The following is a 27,077-nucleotide window of genomic DNA, read 5'->3' on the forward strand; positions in this document are numbered from 1 at the left end:
AACCCGCTAGGCACCGGCGAACTTGATGGAGTTCCGAGGATCGAGCTATACAATGCTCCTATGATGCACACTATGGTGTAGAGAACTTGAGAGAAGAGAGAATGTTTTTTGTTGGTGTGTTCTCATCTCTCAAATCCACACCTATTTATAGGATAGGAGTGGCCACACGAGAGGTCTCGGCATTAAGGCACCTCATAAACATATTGGAGGTTACAACATATGAAAGGCCAAAGATCTTAAGGAAATGAAAGGATTAAACCTCTTACATTTCCACATGTTTTTCTTACAGATATTTTAGCTTTTATAGTTATTTTTGCTTGTTTTTTTGCATCTTGTGGTAATCCTACTTTATATTGATATTATGACAAAACGCACAAAATTGCTTCAAGGCATTATGTTCTCTAATTTTTTTTTTCTATAGGTAGAGAGAGATGATTCAGTGTGCAAATTATGATGATGGTAATGGAAGTGAGTCATGAGGTTAATTGGTCTGACATTTTATATGGATATTCATCTTGTTTGTGCAGATTACTTGTTTCATTTTTTACAAATTACTAGTAATACGAGTATTTGCAAAAATCACTACTTATTCAGCAATTTAAAAATTATTTGACCAAACATTAATTTCATAAGTGTTTTGGTTTAACTATAGCATGTTCGTCAAATTACAACGTTTTAGTTGAAAAATAAAAGAAAAGAAAATAACTAGCTCTTTTCAATGTGTAAATAGATAAAAACAACAAGACTCATCGATCTACCAAATTCAATATCACCAAGGAAAAAATGCAACCTAAAAGTTGACAATGATATCTAGTTTTTAACGACACAACAAATCACTAGATAATCAACACAAATTCAAAATAGATGGAATAAATATTTTAAGAAGCAGCAACCACATTCAAAAATAAATAACTGAAGATCTAGCCGTTCAAATTTGATTTCCTTCGGTCAAAATGAAGCTTAACAAGTCTTCTACCTCTAGTTGAAATTTCAAGACAATCTGATAATGGCTTCTACAACAAAAAATAGATTTTTATAAGTTCTTCATTGACTTATTTAAGTTGTAATTCCAGTTCTGAGTCTTTTTTTCTAATAGCTAGGCACTCTAATCCAACTCAAATTTCAAGAAAATAGCTGGCACTACCATGTGTATTGTTCATCAATTATAAAAAAAAAAAAAAAGTAAAGGTCAAAATTGGTCCTGAACATATCATTTTATCTTTTTGATCCTAAACTTTATCTTTTGGATTTTTTGGTCTTGTACATATGGAAATTTGATCATTTTGGTCCTCCGTTAATAATTCCGATAAAAACTAACGGTCAATCTTATTTTTGACCAGATTAAACTTATAATTCTGATTTTAAATTCAGTAATTAATGTCCTAATTATTTTAATAAATATCCATGGAGCAGTAAGGCTTGAGGAGATACGGCGAGAATGTGAAGGGGCTGATTGTGGATGAGAATGAGTTGGATGTGCTGTATTGGAGAAATATGCAGGAGGCTGGTTACAGGAAACTGAATTTCAAGAGCTTGAAAGAGGAGCAGCAAGAAGAGGAGAAGACAGTCGTTAGTGAGAGGGAAAGAGAGAGGAAGAACAAGTCGCCGGTGCAAGAACTTCCTCTGCTGCGATCGCCACCCCATCGAGCAATTCACCGGATTCTGCCCGTCCTTCCTCTGCGAGCGACTCACCACCCTCGACAGCTCCTCCTCTCGTCGCCCCTCTTCCGCCGCCGCAATCAAATCCCTCTTCTCCTCCACTTCCAAGCCCAAGCCCAAGCCCTTGAAACCCACCACTACCTTCATCCCTCAACTCCGCCGCTCCAAATCATTCTCCGCATCCTAGAATGAAGTATCTATCCTTCGACTTCCAATCTCCGTCAAATAGAATTATTTTTAATTCTAACTTTAAATTGATTTTTGTTAAACTAATCAGGAGATTAATTAGTGAATTAAAAATCAGAATTAAGAGTTTAATTAGGTCAAAATCAGGTGGTTGACCGTTAGTTTTTAACGGAACTATTGACAGAGGACCAAAATGATCAAATTTCCATATGTGCAGGACTAAAAAATTCAAAAGATAAAGTTTAGGATCTAAATGGTAAAATAGTTTCAAAAGATAAAGTTTAGGATCTAAATGGTAAAATAGTCATAGGTTGACCTATACTTAAAAAAAAGACCAAATATTATGAGGTTATGTTCGTCCTTATTGTTAGTCCATAATAGTTAAAAATATTTATTCAACCAAACAAATTGGTGCTATTATTCATCTGTGACTTTACCTTTTATCTTTGGTCTTGAACAAAAAACCAACCATTTTGCTTTGTGGTCGAAAATATCTGACTTACCATCAATATTGCTTGGTGGGTAGAAAAATGTCTAAGACTTATTAATTCATAAGTAAAGGCCAAATGTGGTCCCTAACCTATAGTCGTTTTATCAATTTGGTCCTAAACATTATCTTTTTTATTATTTAGTCCCTCACAAATGAATTCGGACCCGAATCGGTCATCACTCAATAGAACCGTCTAAAACTAATTGTCAATAGCATTTAAGCAGGTTTTGACCAAAATTAATCATTTTAATTAATATTTTTAATTATATCAGAAAAATAGAAAAATAATTATTAAAAAGGCATGAATTTTTGGAGTTCATCATAGGCTAAATGCTGGTTGCCCCCAATTTCAAGATTTTTGAATTTTGCAGTGCGTTACTTGTTGCGTAAATTCCATCCCAGAGGAAACAATTCCTCGCCGGAATTCCTCAAACTGCAGCAAATCCACTCTCTCCTCATCCTCCTTCAATGCATATCTCTCCCTTCCTTCCCCCGTGTGAAGAATGAGCTACGATCAAGTCAGTGAGAATCGCACTCACTCGGACAAAACAACAAACACCTTCAATGCAACAAATAAACTAACAAGAAAAGAACTCAGAGATTTTACGTGGTTCGGCTCTTTCGAACCTACGTCCACGGGAGGGAAGATGGAGGTTGTATTAGTCACAGCTTTGGAACAATTACAAGACAACGATCAAGCTCAAGAACGAGCTGAACACTCTCACCAACACTAGCTATTCCTCACGCAATCTATTCTACGAAAACTCAACAAGAAAGATGCAATTTCAGCTAGATGATACAAGTGTTTCTCTCAATCTGTCGACTCACTCAAAGAAGAAACTCAACTTATCTTGATGAATCTTTTTCTTGAACTCTCTGTTTTTGTTTACCCGATGAGAGGCCCTTTTATATCTCAGCTTCCCAAATCTAATTCAGCTCTAGAAACTGAATAACGAATAAACTTCTCACAACTAATTCCCCTTAACCGTTTCTGCTTTCAAGGAACCGAAGCTTCTTGGATGTGGCTGATTCTAGGTCATCAAAACCAGCCTTATTTCCAACAAATCTCCACCCTGGTTGCAGCATGACCAATACCTGCTCCATCTCCTCTCCACCACTTCCTTTCTTACCTCTGAAGAACATTCACCAGATCCAAGCAATGCAAATACTTAGAAACTGGCAAAACCTTAGTAAGCATGTCTGCAGGGTTATCATCTGTCCCAATCTTATGCACCTTCACTTCACCCTTTGAGATCTCATCCCTGATGAAATGTAACCTTATGTCAATGTGCTTACTACGTTCGTGGAAAATCTGATGCTTAGTCAAGCTGATTGCACTACTACTATCACAGTGAATTGTAATGGCCTTTTGTCGGACTCCAAAATCATTTAGAATTCCCTTCAACCAAAAACTTTCTTTCACCGCTTCTGTAAGTGCCATGTACTCTGCCTCCGTAGTTGACAAAGCTACAACTGACTGCAGACCTGACTTCCAAGATACAGCTGATCCATATAGAGTAAATACATAGCCTGTTTGAGACTTTCTGCTATCAAGGTTTGTTGCAAAATCTGCATCACAGTACCCCCATTGCAGCCTCTTTACTGCTATCATATCCACCCTTGTACAAAATTCCACAACTCTGAGATCCCTTTAGATACCTTAGTATCCACTTGAGAGCTTGCCAATGAGTCTTACCAGGATCTGGCATATACCTGCTCACTGTGCTGATGGCATGAGCAATGTCAGGCCTTGTACACACCATTGTGTACATCACACTCCCAACTATATTTGCATAAGGGATATCAGCCATCTCCTTCCTTTCCTTATCATCTTGAGGCTTCTGATTCACACTTAGCTTGAAATGCTGCCCCATAGGAGTTGTAACAGATCTTGAGTCAGCCATCTGAAACTTTTCTATCACTTTTCTGATGTACTCTTGTTGTGTGAGCCACAAAGTCTTCTTCCTTCTGTCCCTTACAATGTCCATACCAAGTATTCTTTTTGCTGCCCCTAGATCCTTCATTTCAAATCTGGAACTGAGGTCTCCTTTTACTTCATTTATTTCAATCATACTTGGTCCAGCTATGAGCATATCATCAACATATAGAAGCAAGTAAGCAACTGTATTACCTGCCTTTTTCTTCAGGTACACACAAGAATCATAGCTTGACCTTTCAAAACCAATATTCATCATATACTTATCAAACTCTAGATTCCACTGTCTGCTACTCTGCTTCAGGCCATACAAGCTTCTCTTCAGCAGGCATACTTTGTTCTCATCTCCCTTCTTGATGAAACCAGGAGGCTGCTCCATGTATATCTTCTCAATCAGTTCTCCATTCAGAAAAGCTGTCTTTACATCCATCTGCTCTAACTCCCAGTCATTGTGTGCTACCAATGCCATCAAAATTCTGATTGAGCTGTGCTTTACTACCGGAGAAAAAACTTCATTGTAGTCTATTCCCTCCTTCTGAGTATAGCCTTTAGCTACAAGCCTTGCTTTGAACCTTATTCTATCATTTTCAGATGCTTCAACTTTCTTCTTGAAAATCCATTTACATCCAACCAATTTCTGAAAGCTTTCTCTTGTCGCCAATATCCAAGTCTTGTTTTTGATCAAGGAATCTATCTCCTCTTGCATAGCTTTCATCCATCTTTGCCTTTCTCTTGATTCCATGGCTTCTCTGAAATTTGCTGGTTCTGAGCTATCAATTCCCTCTGCTACACACAGTGCATAGTAGACCAGACTTGAGTTACTGTATCTGGCTGGTGGGGTGATCCTTGTTCTCCTGACTCTATCTCTAGCCAGTTGATAGTCCCTTAGGTCATTTTGATTATTTTCAGTCCCATTGTCATCTTCAACTTCAGTGATTTCAGGATCATCTCCATCTTCCTCAGAATTCTCTTGTTGCTGATCTTCCAGTAGCTCCACCTTGACTGAAGTATTGTGGTCACTTTCCTCACTCTGAGCTTTATCCTTCAAGCAAGGCATCTCAACTTCTCTAAATGTTATGTCTCTGCTTATCACAACTTTATGATTCCCAGGTTCCAGAGACCATAGCCTATAGCCCTTAACACCCTTTTGGTAACCGAGCATAATGCATTTCATTGCCCTTGCTTCGAGCTTTCCTCTTCTGATGTATGAGTAAGCTCTGCAGCCAAAAGGCTTCAGCCTCAGATAATCTCCATGTGACCCATACCATCTGAAATCAGGTGTATCCATATTAATTGCTGATGAAGGACACTTGTTCAACAAGTGAACAGCTGTGGCAGCAGCCTCACCCCAGAACTTCATTTCTAACCCTGAGCTTGAGAGCATGCACCTAACCCTTTCTAGTATTGTCCTATTAGCCCTCTCTGCCACTCCATTTTGCTGTGGATGATTAGGAACCGTTCTGTGCCTTTTTATACCCTTAAGCTTACAGAAACCATCAAACTCTTGAGAAAGAAATTCCATCCCATTGTCTGTTCTTAAGCATTTCAATGAAGTCCCCTTCTCAACTTCCACCTCAGTACACCACTCTCTGAACTTACTGAATGTTTCTGATTTCTCTCTCAAGATATATAGCCAAATCTTCCTAGAAAAATCATCAATAAAGGTCAGAAAGTACCTGCCTCCTCCAATGGAAGCTGTCTGAGCAGGCCCCCAAATGTCACTATGTGCATAGTCTAGAGGCTTTGTTGAGGTGTGCCTTCCAGATTCATAAGACTTCTTCTTGCTCTTGCTAAGAATGCAGTCCTCACAAGTCCCTAGACCCTTTGAATTGCTGAGATCGATCACTCCTTTCTTTCCCAGTTCCTTGAGCCCAGTTTCTGATACATGCCCCAATCTCAAGTGCCACATCTTGAGGTTGTCTTTTTCTGTGAGATTCACCTCTCCTTTTATGACATCTGCCATGAGGTAATAGAGACTTTGTCTCCTCTCTGCTTTCATCACTACCTTGGATTCCTTCATCACCTTTAAGATTCCAGCAGCTGAGATGAAGATGTAGCCCTTATCCTCTAGAACTCCAAGAGATATGAGATTTCTCTTTATGTCTGGAATGTATCTTACATCAGTTAACATTCTGACTGAACCATCTTCCATCTTTAGCTTGATGCTCCCAATCCCCTTCACTTTGCATACTTGATTGTTACCCAACAACACATTACCCGTTGCTGCTTGAACATCTTGAAACCAATCTCTGTGTGGGCACATATGAAAACTGCAGCCACTATCCATGATCCAAAAATTTCTGATATCGCCCTCAAGCACATTCAGAGCCTCTGCAGTCTGTACCGGTTCATTTACTTCAGCTACATTGGCCTCCTTTTCTTCTTCTTGCTGCTTCCTTTTCCAAGAAAAACAGTTTTTCTTTAAATGCCCGGGCTTCTTGCAGTAATGACAAGATCTTGTCTCCTTTCCTTCCACAACCTTTTCACCTGTGAATTTCTTCTTGCCAAACTTCTTTTTCTTCTTGTTTTCAAACTTCACATTCAGACTATCAGCCATCTGATCAGTAGGCTTTGAAGCAGTCTTCTGGAACTCCTTCATTTTCAATGCAGAGTGCACTTCTTCATATGTAACCTTCGAGTCTCTCCCGAGCAGGATGGCATCTTTAAACTGCTCAAAACTCTTTGGAAGGGCATTGAGGAGCATGAGGGCCTTATCTTCATCTTTGATGGCCTCATCAATGTTCTCCAAGTCATCTATACATTTGGCAAACTCCTCAAGTTGCTCTCCGATGTTTCTTGACTCAGAGAATTTGAATGTAAACAACCTCTGCTTCAAGAGAAGCCTATTTGTTAGGGACTTAGTCATATACAATGACTCAAGCTTTTTCCACACAGCAGCTGCGGTTTCTTCCTTTGAAACCTCTCTTAAAACTCGATCGCTCAGGCTGAGGATTAGAGTAGAATACGCCTTATCTTGAAGATCTTGTTTCTTGACTCCTTCCTTCTCATCTGCCTCTTCTTTCTCTTCTTTCAAGATGTCCCACAAACCTTGCTGCATCATCACGGCCTTCATTTTAAGCCTCCATAGCCCAAAGTCGTTTTTACCCGTGAACTTTTCCAAATCAAACTTAGCCGTAGTCATCGTCGTGGGCTGAGATTCCCACAGACGGCGCCAATTTGTGAAGAATGAGCTACGATCAAGTCAGTGAGAATCGCACTCACTCGGACAAAACAACAAACACCTTCAATGCAACAGATAAACTAACAAGAAAAGAACTCAGAGATTTTACGTGGTTCGGCTCTTTCGAACCTACGTCCACGGGAGGGAAGATGGAGGTTGTATTAGTCACAGCTTTGGAACAATTACAAGACAACGACCAAGCTCAAGAACGAGCTGAACACTCTCACCAACACTAGCTATTCCTCACGCAATCTATTCTACGAAAACTCAACAAGAAAGATGCAATTTCAGCTAGATGATACAAGTGTTTCTCTCAATCTGTCGACTCACTCAAAGAAGAAACTCAACTTATCTTGATGAATCTTTTTCTTGAACTCTCTGTTTTTGTTTACCCGATGAGAGGCCCTTTTATATCTTAGCTTCCCAAATCTAATTCAGCTCTAGAAACTGAATAACGAATAAACTTCTCACAACTAATTCCCCTTAACCGTTTCTGCTTTCAAGGAACCGAAGCTTCTTGGATGTGGCTGATTCTAGGTCATCAAAACCAGCCTTATTTCCAACACCCCGCGCCTACACCTACAACAGAGAACAAACAATCTCCCACCACCGCCGCAGGCCTCACCTGATGATCACTTCAAGGAAAAAAAACTCGAATACTGACGAACGAGAAACAGATCTCGCGCGCAGCGACGAAGCTAGGGTTCGAGGTGGTCTCCGCCGAGGGCGGCGGCGGCGCGGAGGCGAATCTGACGGAATTCTCACAGCTGGTGAATTCCTGCGACGCGATGGCGGGGGTGCACGGAGCGGGGCTGACGAAAATGGTGTTCCTACCGGAGAAGGCGGTGGTGGTGCAGATAGTGCCGCTGGGCGCCATTGATGCGTTAGCGAAGTTCGATTTCGGGAACCCGGCGGGGATGAGGGTGATTTATCTGGATTATAAGATTGGGTTAATTATTTTGTGTTAGCATCAAAATAAATAGCGAAGCTCGATTTCTGGTAGCCGGCGGCGGGGATGGGCGCCATTGATGCGTTTTTTCCTTGAATTTTTTATTTTTCTGATATAATTAAAATTATTAATTCAAATGATTAATTTTGGTCAAAACATGCTTTAATGCCATTGACCGTTAGTTTTAGACGGTTCTTTTAAGTGAGGACCGATTCGGGTCTGAATTCATTTGTGAATACTAAATAATCAAAAAGATAATATTTATGATCAAATTGATAAAACGGTCATATGTTAGGGATCACATTTGACCTTTACTCTTAATTTATCGAGTAAGACACTTTTATATTTAATGTTACATTGATAGTATATCAGTAGTGTTTAGAAAATAGCATCATAATCAAACAACACATAACTAACCAATCGCTAATTACTAATTATACCAGATTTGTTAATCAAAAATTTCCTGTTAGTAAAGGACTAAGGCACAACATTTCATAGAAGTGGATTCCGGCCCTCCGGGCTATTAGGGAGCACGCAACACTACCGGAAAAGGGGCCACCTGAGACTTTCTCGACTCAAAATGCGAGCAGATTACCACAGATATACAATAACGGAACCTGAATTGCAATCAATAACGCCAAACCAAGAATGCTCATTCTGTTACCAAGTGTTTGATACTTCACACTCATGGCAACATAAACCGAGAGTTACAAGAAATTTTGGACAAATACTTTTTTCCTTCTGCAATACAGAAAACCAATCCATCCCACGAAATCCAGAAAATAAACTCCACACAGAAAAACGGATCAAAAATCACAGCTTCTTCTAGACAAAGACATGGCTACAGAATATAAGCTTCGACCAGAAAAGGTATAATAGCTTTAGCCAGCACCATAGTTCCACAAACTATTAACATTCTGTAGAGCAAAGCAAAGAGCTTAGTATCATACTCCACTTGCTACTCTAGAAGCCTTTAATTTGCGCGGCTTTTGAAGACATCCAGACCCATCTCAGTTGGGTCAGTTGCTTGCAGCTCAATCTGGATCCCATCCAGCTCCCTCTTGAACCTGTCCTTTGAGCTTGCGTAGATCATCTTGCTCCTAACTTTAGCAGTGTCGGGGGACCTTATAAGCACAAGTAAAACGCACACATAATTACAAAAGGACATTTAAACTGACACAGAGATGGAGATTAATTATGTTCAACAGAAAGGTGAATTACCAGGCGATGAAGAATATCCTGCTCTTTGGGACATTCTCTTCAGTGAAATAGTCAAAGTCAAAAATTGCATATCTGCACTCGTCAGCAGGAAGGTGTCCAGTAAAGTCATCATAAGTTTTGTCTGGTTCTCCAAGCTTCTCCACGATGACCTGCTTCTCTTCGATCTTGAAAACTATGAAACGGTGCGATCGCTTAGTTTTCAACTCCATAAACTTCAGCTTGCACTCATCATGCACAGCAATTCCAGATGCTGAATTGGCCTGCAAGCACAAGGGAAGTGAGATGTTGGAACAGATAGCGAATCAATATTTAGTGGGTTGCAAAACCCTTCTAATTGTTTACTCATAACAATCAATATCATGGATCTCGCTGTGTGAGAGAGAGTGGGGAATGGGGCTTGCTGCAATACCCACCTTGAAAAAGCTTTCAAGAAATTATGTATTTTTAACAAACCATGAAGTGATGAAACTATTGGAAGCTTTCAAAGCCAAAATCTACCCTGCAGACTTGCCAATAGGCAGCCATTTAATTGACCTTTTCCATACCAAAAAAAAAACTAAGTAAAACTGCATAGATATGATAAAAAAATTTATATATATATAGAGAGAGAGATTGAGGCAGTGGAGGAGGAAGGTCATTCTAAACTATACATGCAGAAGAGAAAGGAAGAAAAGAACACTTGTGAAGAAAAGCTTGCTTATAAGAATCATTAGTTTGATAGCTGGTCAAAAATAGGTTTAACTGATGTGTCAAGATGTCCAAAAATAAAGAGATGAAATAGCTACTATTAGCTACATGTATTTTCTCTATTCATAAGCAACACATAATATAATGTTAATAACAAGGCCACTATGGAGATTCGAGAGCTGGAGGACTTGAAGGCTAGAGCAGCTAGCTCAATCAAGGGAATCCAAAATCATATATCAACACAAATAAGATAAAAGGGCATGTGTTACTATTCTTGTTTGTTCCACGACATTGCTATCAAACAACGTAGACTGAAATCCCATCAATTAACAAAGGAGCCCTGATTTGACGGCATCACACATAGAATCCAAAAGAACTCAAACATGAACCTATGGAGTTCACTGATAATATCGCGAGGAACTACAGTATGCTAGGTAAAGGTCGTGACAATTGTAGGAAAAAAGTACAAGTTTGTTTGTAGTTTAAATATTGAAAAGTGTATTATATAGTTATAGCTATAATTCAGCTCAAATACTTACACATAATCATTTTCAAAATATACAAATTACCTACTTACATAACAGCTAACTGTTCTAGTCACAAATATGAAAATATAATTCATCCTCCCCCCAGTAAATAATGGCATGGTCATTACTTGTTAGCCACATATAACCAAATCTCAGCGATCATCAAACAAGCCAATCAGCTAGATAAAAATCAATTTGACCCCAAATATGTCACAGTTACGATCTAATATTTTACCAATACGAGATCGGCGTAAAATAAAGTCTTCATCATGCAAAATTAAAGCCAATTCATATAATGTAACACCAAATCAGATCTAACGATCCATACGAGAAAAGCGGGAGAAAGGCAAGAAAAAGAAAAAATAAATCAGAATTCAGCTGGCAGCTGAACTAGAGTTCTGAATTCGGTAACAGCGCCTTAAAGATCGGAACTAAAACACCAAAAATGATTGAGATCGCAGCCGCAAAACAGTAACAGAAGTACATAAAAAGGATATAATTGTAATGAGACAGGAAGCAGAGAAATCATTACCATGGTAGCGAGGGATGATCGGAGAAGATCGAGGGCGAAATTTAGAGAGAGAAATTTTAGGGCTGCGAAAGAAAAGGGGTGGATGGAGATGAGACCAGAAATGAATATGTTCACAGACAACAATATTCCACAGAAAATAAATAAATTATGCTTTTTGAAGAGCGGAATAATCTGAATTGTCGAGATTACCCTTCACACGCGCCGATGGGTCTATTCACGGAATCACGTTGGATTATTAAAAAGTTATGTCAAAAAAACATAATTATTAGAAAAGTCATATTTTTAAATTTCAAATTTTAGTACTACTTAAATGTCATATTACCATATTTTATCATTACGAGATCAATCAATTTTTCTAAAAGCAGATCCAGGCATGTGTGATGTACGGTAATAACGAGACAATGTCGACGTCTTTGATATGAGAAACGGCATCATTCCAATTAAATTTAGAGTAGAAATAAAGGTTCGATTGTAGGGGAGTGTTATATTGCTAACTCAATGCTTAATTATTAATTATAATTCAATAATAATCATTAGATATTCAAATTAAAGGCCTAGATCATTAATCACAAAATGTCAATACGATCAACAAAAAACGTCAATAAAGCTATATGATTAATTCCAATAAAAATCAATAGGGATATTAATGTCAAGTTAGTTATAACTAACTTTTAAAAGAAATCCCAAAACTTTAAATTCATATAACATATATCAAATTAAAGATAATTTTATAAGGATTCCAACGATATACTACATGCATATGTTCCGACATCAAAATTTTTTAAAAAAAATCTAGAATTTTCGTATTTTTCGTACACATGCTAATGTCAATACAGCCAAGATAATATGTCAATATAAAGCATATACAATGTCAATCCTAAATTTGTGTTGACATTCTCAAAGCATTGTGTTGATATTTTCGAAACACTATATTGACATTTTCATCCAAAACCCTAATTTGACGTTTTTTTTAAAAAAAATTTCAATTTAATTAATAAAAACGAAAATTACACGTGGCAAATTGTAGACCACACATTTTTTAAAATCATATGGCCTTAAATTAGTTGTAGTTAACAATTAAATAATGAGTTAGCAATTCATCACTCCCCTCCAATTATATTTAGAATAATCGTAAAGGTATATAATTATTTCATGTAAAAAATAAAAGTTCAAACAAGTTATTAGCGGCCAAAGCAAATTACAAAACAAAAATGCAAAATAAAAAATACTACAACTACAACAATTTGTCATGAAGCATTTACACCCTAAAAATGTAGTCAACTGAGCCAACTACTACAAATCAATGGTATCAACAATTTGTCATGAAGCATTTACACAACTACTACAAAACTTGTATCAACTATCAATATGTAGCCCAACTATAATAAAACGAGTCAATTGTTCCTTTCTCTGGGGCTCATTATCGAAAGTCTGGAATGAGGTCCATGATAGTGTTTGTTGGTTGATTGGTAATGGGAAGCTCACAAAATTTTGGCTAGATTTGTGGATCCCGAGCTTAGGGCCATTAGTCAACCATACGGTGAGTGATGCGATTGTTGAAGTTGATGCCTATGTCTGTGATTTTGTGGATGAGCGTGGGAACTGGAAGTGGGCTGATTTAAATGTTGTTATTACTCAGTCGGCAGCTATGCATATTGCTAGTATATGTCCCCCAAACGAGGAAGCAGGCGATGATCTTTGTGTTTGGCGATGGAAATCAAATGGGAAGTGCTCGGTGGCGGAAGCATATGGCTATTTGTCTCGTGATCGGTGGGGTACAGAGGATAATTGTTGGGTCTCGATATGGAGTTATAAAGGCCCTTAGAGAGTTCGGCAATTTTTATGGCTTGCATTCAAAGACCGATTACTTACCAATGTTGAGAGGTGTCGTAGACATATTTCTGATGAGGCAAGTTGTATTGTTTGTGGGGGAGCACAAGAATCCATTGATCACATCCTGAGACGCTGCCCGACTGCCTTTTCCGTATGGAGTAAGATAGTCCCAAGAGATATTTGGTTCAGGTTTATCTCTATATCATTTGAGGCTTGGTTGATTGAAAATTTGAACTTAAGCAAAGTAGCAGATGGCCACTCTTGGAGTACTATATTTGGTTTAATTTGTTGGAGACTATAGAAAAACAGAAATGCTAAAGTGTTTGGGGGTGAGACGTGGTCGGTGGATAGCATGATAAGCCAGAGCAGGTCTTGGGCGCAAGCTGTGCAAAACTATGTTACACGCAAAGTCAAGAACACAGTTCCAGTAAGCAAGTTAGTTAGTTGGTCCCCTCCAACGCCAGGTAGCTGGAATCTTAATACGGACGGGGCAGTGAAGGGAGTATCTCAAGTGGCATCAGCCGGTGGTGTTATTAGGAATGATGTCAGGGTCTGGTTTAAAGGATACTCCAGGAGCTTAGGACATGGTTCGGTAATTGTGGCTGAATTATGGGCCATATATGATGGTCTGCAACTTGCCTGGGACAACGGAATACGCCTTGAAGTCGAGAGTGACAACCAAGCAGTGGTCTTTATGGTTAACTCGAATAGAGAGGATGGAAGTTGCTTCAGTCTCGTTTGAAATATTTGGAGTATGTGTGACAAAAACTGGTCTGTGGTAATCAAGTACGTATATCGTGAGGCTAATTCAGTTGCAGATTTCTTGGCAAGCTGGTCGTCAGGTCGGGATACAGGTGTGTACCTACATGATGCGCCACCAATTGGGGTGCGGAACTTGTTATTGAGCGATCGTTTGAAAACCTCATATGTTCGAGCTGGACAGGCTATAGTATCTTCTTAAGGGTTATGGCTCTTGTAACAAAAAAAAACAAAAAAACGTAGTCCACTTGCACAGTTGTCATGGTATACAATGAGCCCAACAAAGAAACCAACAATAGAAAGAGATAGATCAAAACAATTTAAACATTTAAACAACCAGCCAAACAAACGAAGGGGTTTAGCCAACAATTTTTTTCTCAAGCATGTAACGAACACGGAACAACCAACTCTGGAATCTCTAACTGAATCACCTAGGCTATCTTCTAATATAATTTTTGACAAATCCACCATCACCGGTCTCATTATGATTTTTTTCTTATATGAGTCTCCCATTTTGGCTCAAAATATTAGAAATGAGCCACTCACCCCTTAAAAGGCCTCATAAGGGGGAGGGTTATCCATACTTATATAGATTAGATAGGATCATCACCAAGTCGATATGGGACAGAATTTAGATAATTTAACACGCCCCCTCACGTGTGGCCGGAAAGGACATCGGTCTTCCATCACGTGGGTAGGCAATGCTAGAGATAAGAGAACCATCATCGATGTGGGCCAGAAAGGACATCGGTCTTCCACTCGTGAGGTAGATAAGAGGTAAAGAGAAAACCATCATCGACTTGGGCCCGCTCTGATACCATATTAGAAATGGGCCACTCACCCCTTAAAAGGCCTCATAAGGGGGAGGGTTATCCATACTTATATAGATTAGATAGGATCATCACCAAGTCGATGTGAGACATAATTTAGAGAATTTAACACAAAATATTGTCATACTATAATTTTAGTTTGAATATTTAAAATTGACCATGATATACATCCACAATTTCTTATTAAATTTGCTTCAAGGAAAATTCAATCGAGGAGAAAGCATGTCGACGCTCCATACACCATATGTAGGCAAATGGAGAGTTTGTAATCTCTACTGCTGAATTGAATAAAGATACTTAAAACAATAACCCTAAATATTTAGTTTGACCTGAGCATTTTATTTAAATCAATTTAAATTTTAATATTAATTATAATATTATCTACTTACTAAATTACCTTTTAAATTTTCAGAATGATTTATTCCAACTTTTAGAGATAATTTCAAAGGCAATGTGTAGTTGTCTGGCTCATTGACGCTAGAGTAAGATAACTGATAAATGTGATAAATCATGAACAATACATAACTATCTAAATTAAACTTTGTGAAATAAGAATTAACAATGATAAACCCGTATCTCATTCTCAATTTAATATTTAAAGCATGAGTTATTTCTTTTAAATCGATTGTGTTCGATTTTGTTTTAATTTCTTCGGTTGAACAACTGAATGGAATTTTGAAATATTTAAAGGTGGCATATAGTATTAATACTCCATATACAACCGGCGTGTGTTTATGGAAGGAGAGAAACCAATTTCTGGGAAAACATAATAATAGTAAAATATTTTATTTATACATTCTTCCCAATAATCAAAGACTCCACACATGTGTTTATGGAAGGAGAGAAACCAAATTCTCTAGGGGAAAGCTTTAATAAAAAAATATTTTATTTAATAATTTTTACCAATAATCAAAGAGTACAAAGTGATTTTACTAAGTTCTAAACAAATTAATCAAATATGTGGAAATAAATATAAATAATAAGAATAATATTAAACTATATTCTAAATTTATGGAGGATATTAAATGCATAATATATGTCCATATCATAAGATAGGGTCTTATTCTAATGCTTATAGCACCCTAATCCAAAATCAAGACTAAATCTCCACCCTTGAATTTTAAAATGAGTGGATGAGATTAAAGCTCACAAATCTCAATAAATAGTAAACAAAATATCAACAAAAGGGTAATATCGTCATTATGTTATCATATGATAATTTTCGTGGGTGTTTTTTTATATCAACATTGTGTATTACAAATATCAACAATATGATATAAGAATATCAAAATTAGTACAAGAAAATATCAACACATATTTATTGAGATTTTTACATGGTTTTATTGAGATTTTTTGATGTATTTGTTGATAAAAATCTGGGTATCAACATTTACGAAAACTAAAATAAAAAATATTAAATTTCATCATCCGAACGTCGTCGGAACATATGCAATTGAGATCTCGTTGGAATCCTTATTAAATTATCTTTAATTTGATATATTTTTTGCGAAAAAATAATTTAAATTGAGAGAGTTACGTAAATTTAAAGATTTGAGATGATTTTGAGGAGAGAGAAAGTAGTTAGTTATAATTACTATATATAGGATTTGATATTAATACCTTTTTAATTTAATTAATAATTATTTAAATTTAAAATATATTACATTTAGTATTATATTAATCACAAGATTAGGGCTGGGGAAAAATACCGAAATACCGAAATACCGGCCTTATCGTACCGAAAAAATATCGAAAATACCGAATTTTCGGTATACCGTGACTTTCGGTATGGTATGATACCTTACCGAAAGATTCCGGTAAGATAACGGTATGAATTTTCAAATACCGCGGTATACCGCTGCATACCGAAATTCGGTATATACCGTAAATTAAGGTATATACCGTAAATTAAGGTATATACCACAAAAATATAAACACAATTATATATAAAATATATTTTATATATTTTTAAATTATAAAATCTATTGTGAAATATAAATATAATTATGAATAAATTATATTTAATTTATTTTTAAAATTATAAATTATAAATAATATTTTAAAAACTCTAATTTTCTATTTTAATTGATGTTGAAAGTCAGGTATACCGCAAAAGTAAGGTATACCGAACTTCGGTACGGTATATACCGAAAATGAGGTACGGTATCGGTATAAAAATTTATCATACCGAAAATAAGGTATACCGAAGTTCGGTATACCGAAAACTTTGGTAAGGTAAAGGTATGACTTTTTCACATACCGTATTTACGTTAAGGTATACGGTATGGTGGTTTCGGTAAGGTATACCTTACCTACCCACCCCTACACAAGATCTTCTAATCTAATGATTGAAAATTGGTTTTGGGATTGGTAATTAGTTAGTAACTAATGAGTAATTAATTACATCCCTAGTAAGATAATATATATTTTATTTGATAACAGACGCCATCGAAATTTGTTTGGACGAGTTAATTGCATTTTTTTTTTCAAATTCGATGATTTATTTGATAATTTAAACTCTCAACAATTAACTCTGTATATTACTAATATATATACATATTCGCTGAATAAATTATGTAGACTTATCTTCGTGGGGTAGGAGCCCAAAATACTATAGCAAGACCTTTTTTAACGTGCAACCAACTAATAGAACACCCTTTCAAGCTGTACATGAAAGCTCATGCTTTCATATATTTTTTCAATGATTTTAATAAAGGACACATGGTCGTTAATATTATAAAAATTAGTTGAATTCGGAATTTTTCAATAACTTAAATTTAATTCTAAAAATTATAAATATGGTTGTTATTTAGAATTTCCCACAATTGACAACTCCGGTGAAATTGATTCCTGCTTGGCTTATCGAAAAATCTTGATAATCCAAATATCGTCGTTTTTAATTTGTCCACACCAACAAATTTAAATAGTAAGAGTAACTATTTTTTTTTTCTATTTTTATTCTTTAATTTTATAACTTCCTCTCTCATCTTCCTCTCAGCTACTCTTCCACGGCGGCTGTCGTCCGCGCACCACCGGCCACTATCCAGTAACGCCGTGTCGGCAATGCGTTCTTCCTCGAAGACCTGAGCAAAATTTTCACTTTCATGCAAATGTTTGATAGGAGAATAAATCAACTAAGTATATCCTTTACATTTTATTTTTGGATAATCAATAATGACCATTTTTTCATTTCCCTTTGCTTTTCTCTACCATGATAATTAAAAATGATACTGAACTGTTGGCAATTTTTTTTTAACTTTTGCTTTTTAATTTTGTTTTTCTTTTAGTTTGTTACATGACATGCTACTTATGGATAGATAATGTCCACATATATAAACATTGATTACGACACATCTGTATCAGTTAATATCACATAGGAATTGATCTTGCTGGAAATGTGTATTGTGAGAAACCTCAAATAGCAACAAAAGTTCGCAACTTTTATAATCAAATTTAATGTTTGTGGAAAATCAAGAACTATGCCTAAATTAATTATATCAAGGATCAATGGCCCTTCAATAGAAGAGCATGGACATATGTTTATTTTTCAACCAAAATTTGGAGGCCTGGCGTGCAAGTCTTCGTATAAGTCAATATCTCAGTCCAAATAAGAAACATTAACACTTCATAATTATCTTATTTTTTACTTAAAAATGTTTTTTTTTCATGTTAATATTTTTTTAATCTCATCCCCTCATATAAATATCATATTTATTCAAATTCTCCAAATTTACTAGTATCATTTTTCTTCTCAATTGTCTTATCATTCTCAGCTTTTTCTAATTTTGGACTCCAACTTTTACCAAGATTCTAATGAAGCATCCGAACAATACAATCAATCTAGCATTCCATCCAAACAAACGGATTCGTGGATGGATTAACATAGTAGTATGAAATACACTAGTGAAGAGAATCGATCTCATGTTCAAGCATTAGTTGATCCACAAATAGCTATTAGAGGTTTTAGAAATTTACAACACATCATCTCCAAAAATAAGTCCACATATAGGAGTATATTTTAAACCTTCATTTCGATACAAGAAATCAAAACTAACAAAAAAAGCAACCTTTCTAAATAAAAAGAAGAAACTTAAACTGATAAAGGCTGAGAATTACGAAGATTTCCCACCATTTGCCAAAGGTTGTGTAGTTGCCCAAATCCCAAAGATAGAAACAGAGGGAGTTCGAGAGAGAGATGCTCATCATCCTCTCTCAAACCATCTACTAAACTGCATTTGCTGCCTCCATTTTTGGGAAACCATTGAGATTATTGAAGAAAGAGTTGATTTTAGAGAGAGAATAATAGGTGGTGCAATGAAAAAAATGTGTTTAGCTTGAAATTAAGAGAGTGGTGGAGTGATTCGGTGGAAGGGGATCTTCTTAGCATATGCCTTCAACCATTAACTTTTGCCCATTTTTTTCGTTTTTATATTATTATTATTTGTGTGATTAAATCAAATGTTCTGTTATTCGGTGGTTTGCATCAAGTCCACTACAATTTTAAATAATTATGTCTTAACTATTTCGGGTACGTGCATTCGGCTCTGTCATGTTGGCTAATCAATCGATCCGGCCCACTTCATCCTAAGTAATCTAATCAATCAAACTCCCCGTATATAAAAAATAAAATTAAGATCAATTTTGATCAGACATGAAATTTAAAAAATATAGTAAAATAAATTGAAAAGGTTAGTAGAATGCAAATCATATTTTTATAGTAGTATTACTATTAGTTTTATAAATATAAGTGAGATAAAATTAGTGAAAAATAAGATTTATTATTAAAATTATTAAAAAAAATGTGATATTTATCGATTGACGAACAAAAACAACAAAATGAGACGATTATTAATGGACAGAAGGGAAAACAATAAAGTAAGACTATTATTGATGGACATAAGGGAGTAGCATGACATTTGTAAAATAGCACAGCGTTAGAATACTAAACATAGTACTACTAGTAGTATATATTGCCACAATTTAGTGGAGTCATATTATTGCATAATGTAAGAATTCTAAATATAGGACTACTAGTATATATTGCCACAATTTAGTGGAGTCATATTATTGCATAATGTAAGAATTCTAAATATAGGACTACTAGTATATATTGCCACAATTTAGTGGAGTCATATTATTGCATAATGTGAGATTATTTGTAGGTCTTTTTGACCAGTTTGCTACTGTCTTCATTTGTTAAGTAGGATTATGATATAGTACTAATTTGATAGATGTTTCAGGCATATAGCAGCGTTAAAAGTAAAACACCTATTAAATGCCAAAACCAATTGTTAAGGTCATTTATCTTTGTTTTTTTAGTTCGAAATTTGAATTTTAAGATGAATTAATTCAATCAAATGATCCAAAAATGACCTAAGTCATTAAAAATCCGAATTTCATATGGTGAACTAAAAATTTTGGTATTATGGTTCATTCATCTCGCGAGTATCCACATAAAATGTTAACCAACTAAAAACAAACTAATTATGAACTCCGTATTGTCTAACAATGAACTTTCGTGATTTAGTTCTTGAGTCGTTTTGTATTGGTCAAACTTCAAATTCTTTTATACATATATTTTTAAAAAAACTTATGAATGTTGGATATGCTATTAGCTACCTAGTTCAATTATGGATAATAAATTTAGCCGCATCCAATTTTCATTATGAGTTTTGATATTCGAGATGCCACGGATTTATCAAACTAATTGTGTTACAAATTACAATGCATTTAAGTTCTACTAGTACTATTGCTTTTTAATTTTTATACAGTACTATAAAATATGGTGTATGTGGTAATAACTACAGTTCAATAATACTAGTTCTCCATTTTGCATATATAAAAAAATGATCCAGAAAGTGAAATTTTTGCTAATCATTAACAATTTTGTATACACAAATCAAGATTCGAATAATATCGCATCACTAAATTTGCAACTATCAAATTAAATACAATCCGACCAGCCCAGCCAGATCACTGTTGAGGAGGAATGAATCAACTGTTACATATTCAATTAAGTCATTATGGGAAATTATTGGCTAGAATAATTATTTAATCAATAAACATGTTTACTGATTAAATGATGACCATTTCCGACCGTTGTACTGTAGCTAGATCATATATACACCACTTAATTAAGCCTAGTACTCCATTTTCTAATTTATATACCTGCTCTCTCCATTTCAATACCAACAAGATGAATTTTTTTTGTTAAAATATTGAAATGATTATAACTACAGTTGACGGAAAATTGTTTTTGGATAATAATAATAATAATAATAATAATAATAATAATAATAATAATAATAAGCATTTACAATTAATAATCATTATAACCTTTTATCAAAGTAATAATTACTACCTCCACCCCAAAAAAAATGCATTTTAGTTTGAAAAAAGTTTTATTCCAAAATTGATAAGTAAAAGATAGGTAGAAAGAAAAAATAATTAAATTATTATTAGGGGAGAATTAGTCCACTAATGTGAGAAAAGAATTTTCAAAATTAGAAAATGCACATTTTTTTGAGACGGACTAAAAAGAAAATAGTTCATATTTTTAGAGGATGGATGGAATATAAAATATAAAAATAATAACCAAGGAATATTTCAATTATCACACCACCCGTGCGCTCGCATGTAGTTTATTGCAGCCCTTGTTGTAAATTTAGGTGGTGTTTGGTTTTCTAGATTAAATAGTAGTAGTACTAAGATAATAACTTGCGATAGAGTTGTGAAACTATTTTAGTTTGAATAAATAAACTATGACTAGTTATCCCATGATTATATTAATCTAAATTTGAGTTGTTGGATTGAATCACACAAACTAAACGCACTACATATTTATTCTGGAGATATATTTATTTAATATTTATTTATAATATAATCTGGCACAGATATTATTAGATTACTCTCTGAGTGCACTCCAAACAAGATGCGCATATTAGCAACCATCGGACGGCGAACCTGTCCAACTACTGTCTCCCAACTGGTTTTCTCCCTCTCTCTCTCTTTTTCTCTCTCTAGAATTATAATCACAAAAGTTGCCGATCTGTCCTGTCTCTACAATTTTGACCTATCGTATTGATTTCAATTTGTACACAGTATACGTATTTGCAAGTATTCCTCTTCCTCCCTGTCTCTCACGGTTCGATTTCTCTCTCCGTGTGTGTGATGATCTAATTTGATGCAGATCTGCGAATAATTTGTGCACTTGAGACCCGAGACTGACCACACAGAAGCTGATTTTGAGGCTTGCAATCGATTAGTCAATGGCCGCACCACCGGCGAGGGCGAGGGCGGATTATGATTACCTCATCAAGCTTCTCCTCATCGGCGACAGCGGTGAGTCTCAACCATTTCTATAGCCTCTGCTTGTTTTTTGTCGTTCCGCGTTTGGCGCTTTCGATGCTTAGCGCGTCGATTCAAGTGCTTGTTTTGGAAAATTCGTCTACTTAAAGTGTGGATCTGGACTTGAGGTGGATGATGATATTTTTAAAAATGAATTTGACTATTTGGCCTCTTTAATTAGGAGTTGATGCGGAAAATAGGTTCGGAAATAGCTTGAAAGATTTTTTTCATTCTATAATAAGTGTGAAGTGTGTGTTATTTGTTTGTGTTGAGGCCTTAAAAATTTGAATAGTTGTTAGATATGTACATGCTATTTTGAGTTTAACACCGTGTTTTGATGCTGGTGGCCTTCATGCTGTTTTCGGTACCAGTATATTTGGTTTAGATGGAATTCATTGAAGGTGCTCTTGTGGGGACATTGTTTCTTTTTAGCATTCTCACCTAACTGCTTTAAACAGAGTGTTACATACAGCTTTGTTCTAACTAATGTTGAAAAAATTGCTGGATAAAACTTTGAATTTTCGTTCTTGTTTTGGGCACTATTAGTTCTTTGTCCAATCTCTATGCGCATGAGCAGATAGGTAGTACGCTCGTTCTTTAAGGTAAACATGATGCAATGTTCCACATGTAGGTGCATTGCCTTTGTATGGTAGAGCTTTATACCAATGCTACTGGTGGAACAAGTGTTCAATTTTGATCGATGTCCTTTTAAGCAGTTAGTATCAGATAGCTGCATGATCTGTTACTTTAAATCATCCTCAAACATGTAGTAGTACTAATTATTTTTAGTTACTTGTGTTTACTCTAGGCATGTGTTGTTAGGGCCGTTCAGCTTATCCTTAATTGATAAATGGAACCTATGACTTCTGTTGTATCAGAACTTAATAAAATTTCCAATGTTTTTTGTCCAAAACACAAAAAGTATATGAAGAATATTATAATATCAGTGATGAAATTATTCTGGATTTTATCATACTTGTTTCCTGAACTGCAGGTGTGGGTAAGAGTTGTCTTCTTTTGCGATTCTCTGATGGTTCCTTCACAACTAGTTTCATCACTACCATTGGGTAAGATTTTTATTTTGAAACATAACTTTGGATGAGTTAATTGTCCTTTTAACTTCTAATGTGTGGCTGTATTTTGTAGAATTGATTTTAAGATAAGAACTGTTGAGCTTGACGGAAAGCGGATCAAGCTTCAAATTTGGGATACAGCTGGACAAGAGCGATTCCGCACTATCACCACAGGTGCAATTTGGTTTTATTAAAACCCAAACTAGCTCTCTTCTTTTTTGTTTTCCACAAAGAGTGGTTAGTTCATAGATATATTTCCTTATAACATTGGGGGCTTGTGCTAGTATATTTCCAAATTCATGTTTTCTTTTAAATGTGCCAACAATCTTCTTTCTCAATTTTCTTGGTATTAAGACATGAAAGACAGGTAAGCTACTAGTTGTACTTCGGTTTACTTCCATTCCTCTTTAACATGAACCAGTGGGAATTAATCTTGTCTACTTTGCATTATGTAAGAGAGTTTGGTTTGGGACAGTAGTAAGTATTAAAAGACATGCACTCGTGTATGGGATTTCTCAATTATATACTCATCTGTTATCAATCACATATGTATTTGCATATTTATAATCATCATGCTCGGATATTCAGTTTTTTGTTTTTTCGCACCTCCAGCTTATTATCGTGGTGCAATGGGAATATTGCTGGTTTATGATGTTACTGATGAATCGTCTTTTAACAGTAAGGTTTCTTTCTTTCCATTTTTCCCTTTTTCTTAATTTCTGTAGTACTGTTAAAAGTCGCGCTTGTCTCACAGATATTAGGAACTGGATTAGAAACATTGAACAGCATGCTTCTGACAACGTCAACAAGATATTGGTAGGAAACAAAGCTGACATGGACGAAAGCAAAAGGGTAATTCTCCTTCAGCAACTTCATTTTTGTATTACAACAAGTTCATTCTGACTTGAGAGTACTTGGAAAAAGAGAAAAGTGTGGTTAGGGTTGCCTTTCCTTTACGTTCACTCATATCTTCAGATTGGGGCATTTAGTTTTCCAATTCTACGGAGTTAGTAGTTACTCAAGGCTTACAGGTTTATGATGTTCTGGTTACATAATACATACCCTTATCCCAAAACATTGTGAGATGTCTGCCAACTTTGAATTAGTAGAAAAGAGATCTGACTCTAGAAATTGATCTTAAAATAATTCTTCTATTATTAAAATGACTGGTTTGTTTTCTTGTAACTGTAGATATGATATTTATATTTCTTAGTAATTGACCTTCTGCTGTGCATATGAACTAGGCCGTTCCAACCTCCAAGGGCCAAGCACTCGCTGATGAGTATGGCATCAAATTCTTTGAAACCGTAAGTACTTGTTTATTTTCTTTAAGTAGATAAACAAACTTTAGATTCATCTAAGGAAATACTATCATTTTCTGCAGAGTGCGAAAACAAATCTTAATGTTGAAGAAGTTTTCTTCTCAATAGCCAGGGACATAAAGCAAAGGCTTTCCGATACTGACACGAAAGCAGAGGTCAGCAATCTAGTCTCGTCTGTGTACTTTTGTTGCCAACCTTAGTAGGTTGTGTTTTCACACCCTTGTCTTGATTGCAGCCGACTACCATCAAAATCAATCAACCCGACGGATCTGCTGGAGGCGGGCAACTTGCACAGAAGTCGGCGTGCTGTGGTTCTTGAACGAGCAGAGAACGTCAAGAGCAATGGGCACCAGTGTCGCGCGGGGAAGAAGAAACAGGGGGGGTGAATATTTGTGGAATTTTGGCTTCTGGAAATGGGGGTCTCTAGTGTGGTAATGATATAGGTTCATGTTGATTTGAGACAAAGGAATTTGAGTGTTGCTATAACTATTAAGTTTAACGCACGTATTCTACATTCAAATGTCCACGCAGATTTCATATTTTTATGTGCGATGTGCAAAGACCTATGTTCTGAAACTACTTGTTCAAAAAACATTTGTCATTTAATTTAGTACGTACTGTAGGAAATTTTTTTGCTTCTCCTTAATATTAATATATACATAAATCAATAACCAATTTACCTTACGATTGCTCAAAACGTGAGAATTTCTATTTCAAAAATTAAATACAAAGTAATGTTAGGAATATCAGAATCAGAAAGTTGGCATGATTTCTAGAACACAAATGCCAGCCCATTAAACACAAATTAGGTGCAATCTCAATTCAAAACGTAAACTAAATTTTCCCCACGAAATGGTGCGTTTTTCTTTTCTTTATTATTTTTAATTCTTATCTTCATCTATAATTACCACACATATCACGCGTCAATTCACACTCAAACTCTATTCTTCTCCTTATCTCTATATTTTATTTTAGTTAGTTGTATTTTTTTAATTTCAATTATGTAATTAGTTTAAGTAGGAAATTTAGTGGTTTTAATGAAATTTTAGTACTCCTTATTCATAATTTAAGTTAATAGAAAGTTATAATTAAAAAGAAATAACTCACCAAAAAAAAAAAAATAACAAATAGGAAAAGTTAAAAAAAAAACACATGAATAATATACTAGTGTTTAAAATCATAGAAAATAATGTAGTGCTTAAGGGTCGTGGATGCTCTTAATACTCAAGCAACTTATGAATGAAAAATAGCAATGAGTTTTTAAGTTTTGATGTCATTCCACATACATTGTAGTATCTATTTCAAATACAAGTGAGATGTGAGATAAACCAAACTTGATCTTATTAATTTGAAATTGTATTTATTCAGATAACCTACCTAATTTTATTTTATCTTTGATCTTTCCTTTCATCAGTTTGGTTTCCAGTTTCTACCTAAATGTCAATCACAAAACAATATTATTAATATTTATCTATAAGGTACGTATGTTCTTTCGTGCAAATTAGTGGATTAAGTATCTCTTCCTTTACTCAGAAGAAAACAAAAATAAGACATCTGTCCAAAATTTACACTCTATTGCACAATGCATTAGTATTAATTTACATAGAAATGATTTAATGTATTAGTACTTTATAATGTGTTATTTTTTGTTCAAAACCTATCTATATATTTGCCATGACACTCTTTTTCTTCTTAGTAAAGAGCAGCATATGCTGAGAATGAACAACGAAAACAAACTACTAAAAAACATGAAACTTATTCAGAATCACAACAATGAATTTCTCACTAAATCTTCTATCTACTCACCTCTTATGCTCAAGATGTCTATCATTTTCTTCAACAACACTACCTCCCACTTAAATACCTACACACCTTATCCCTTGCAACGGAGCCCGTTTTGTCGACTGCTTCGCAGATCTCCGGCCCATATCCGGCATCATGCACGAGATCCGAGGGAAACTCCAACAAATCCTCATCCTTCTCCATGTCTATGATGATGTTGTGAAGAATGCAGCACACGGTTATCAGCCTTGGAAGCCTGTGCTTATCCGGCCTCCACAGATCGCCTTTCATCATCTTCCATACCTCCTTCAGCCTCGCCAGCGCCTTATACGCGACAAAATGAGTTGCAAGAAGGCGCTCGTTGAAGTCCGTCTTCGTGTCATTGATCCGGTTCCCTTGATAAGGAGTGAGGAGCCACGGAAGCAAGGGATAACCCGTGTCGCCTACTATGTACTCCCTTAACCCCGTGTCTTCAGAGACGAACATCTTGGGGCCGTTGAGCTTCTCGCCTCTCTGGCATTGCTTGAAGAGGCTTGAGCTCTGGAGAACCGAGGAAGCATTCATCTTTCCTGGCCATCCAGTGATGATGCTCCGGAATTTGAGATCAGGGTCGACCACGGCCTGCAGGATCATGCTGTGTTTCCCCCTGGAATCGAGCCAGCTGTCCGCCTCCGGGTCGGAGGAGGTTAGTAGCATTGTGATGTGAGTTGTGGCGATTGCGCCGCAGCAATTGGGAAGCCCTCTAATTTTCTCAAACTCGCAC

General features: G+C 35.7%; 2 protein-coding genes across 3 annotated transcripts; one reads left to right on the plus strand and one right to left on the minus strand.

The window, feature by feature from the left end:
• Positions 1 to 9,033: 9,033 nt before the first annotated feature.
• LOC125214729 (actin-depolymerizing factor 3-like) lies at positions 9,034 to 11,500 on the minus strand. Its single transcript, XM_048115863.2, has 3 exons — positions 11,369 to 11,500; positions 9,623 to 9,882; positions 9,034 to 9,525 (listed from the first exon to the last, which is right to left on the minus strand). Exons 1-3 carry the CDS (start codon positions 11,369 to 11,371, stop codon positions 9,375 to 9,377), a joined length of 414 nt encoding a protein of 137 aa, XP_047971820.1. The 5' UTR covers positions 11,372 to 11,500; the 3' UTR covers positions 9,034 to 9,374.
• Positions 11,501 to 21,651: 10,151 nt separating this feature from the next.
• Positions 21,652 to 25,142, plus strand: LOC125215324 (ras-related protein RABE1c). Of its 2 annotated transcripts, none has more exons than XM_048116713.2 (9): positions 21,652 to 21,778; positions 21,980 to 22,131; positions 23,132 to 23,204; positions 23,284 to 23,384; positions 23,823 to 23,888; positions 23,965 to 24,062; positions 24,455 to 24,517; positions 24,595 to 24,687; positions 24,768 to 25,142. In XM_048116713.2, exons 2-9 carry the CDS (start codon positions 22,059 to 22,061, stop codon positions 24,849 to 24,851), a joined length of 651 nt encoding a protein of 216 aa, XP_047972670.1. In that variant the 5' UTR covers positions 21,652 to 21,778; positions 21,980 to 22,058; the 3' UTR covers positions 24,852 to 25,142. The 2 variants fall into 2 exon arrangements, with proteins under 2 accessions (XP_047972670.1, XP_047972669.1); XM_048116712.2 differs by having other exon boundaries at positions 21,765 to 21,906.
• Positions 25,143 to 27,077: the final 1,935 nt, after the last annotated feature.

The sequence above is a fragment of the Salvia hispanica genome, chromosome 3 (genome assembly GCF_029641045.1).
Source record: "Salvia hispanica isolate PSC_SH4W2 chromosome 3, Shi_PSC_v1, whole genome shotgun sequence".
Classification (NCBI taxonomy): Eukaryota; Viridiplantae; Streptophyta; class Magnoliopsida; order Lamiales; family Lamiaceae; genus Salvia; species Salvia hispanica.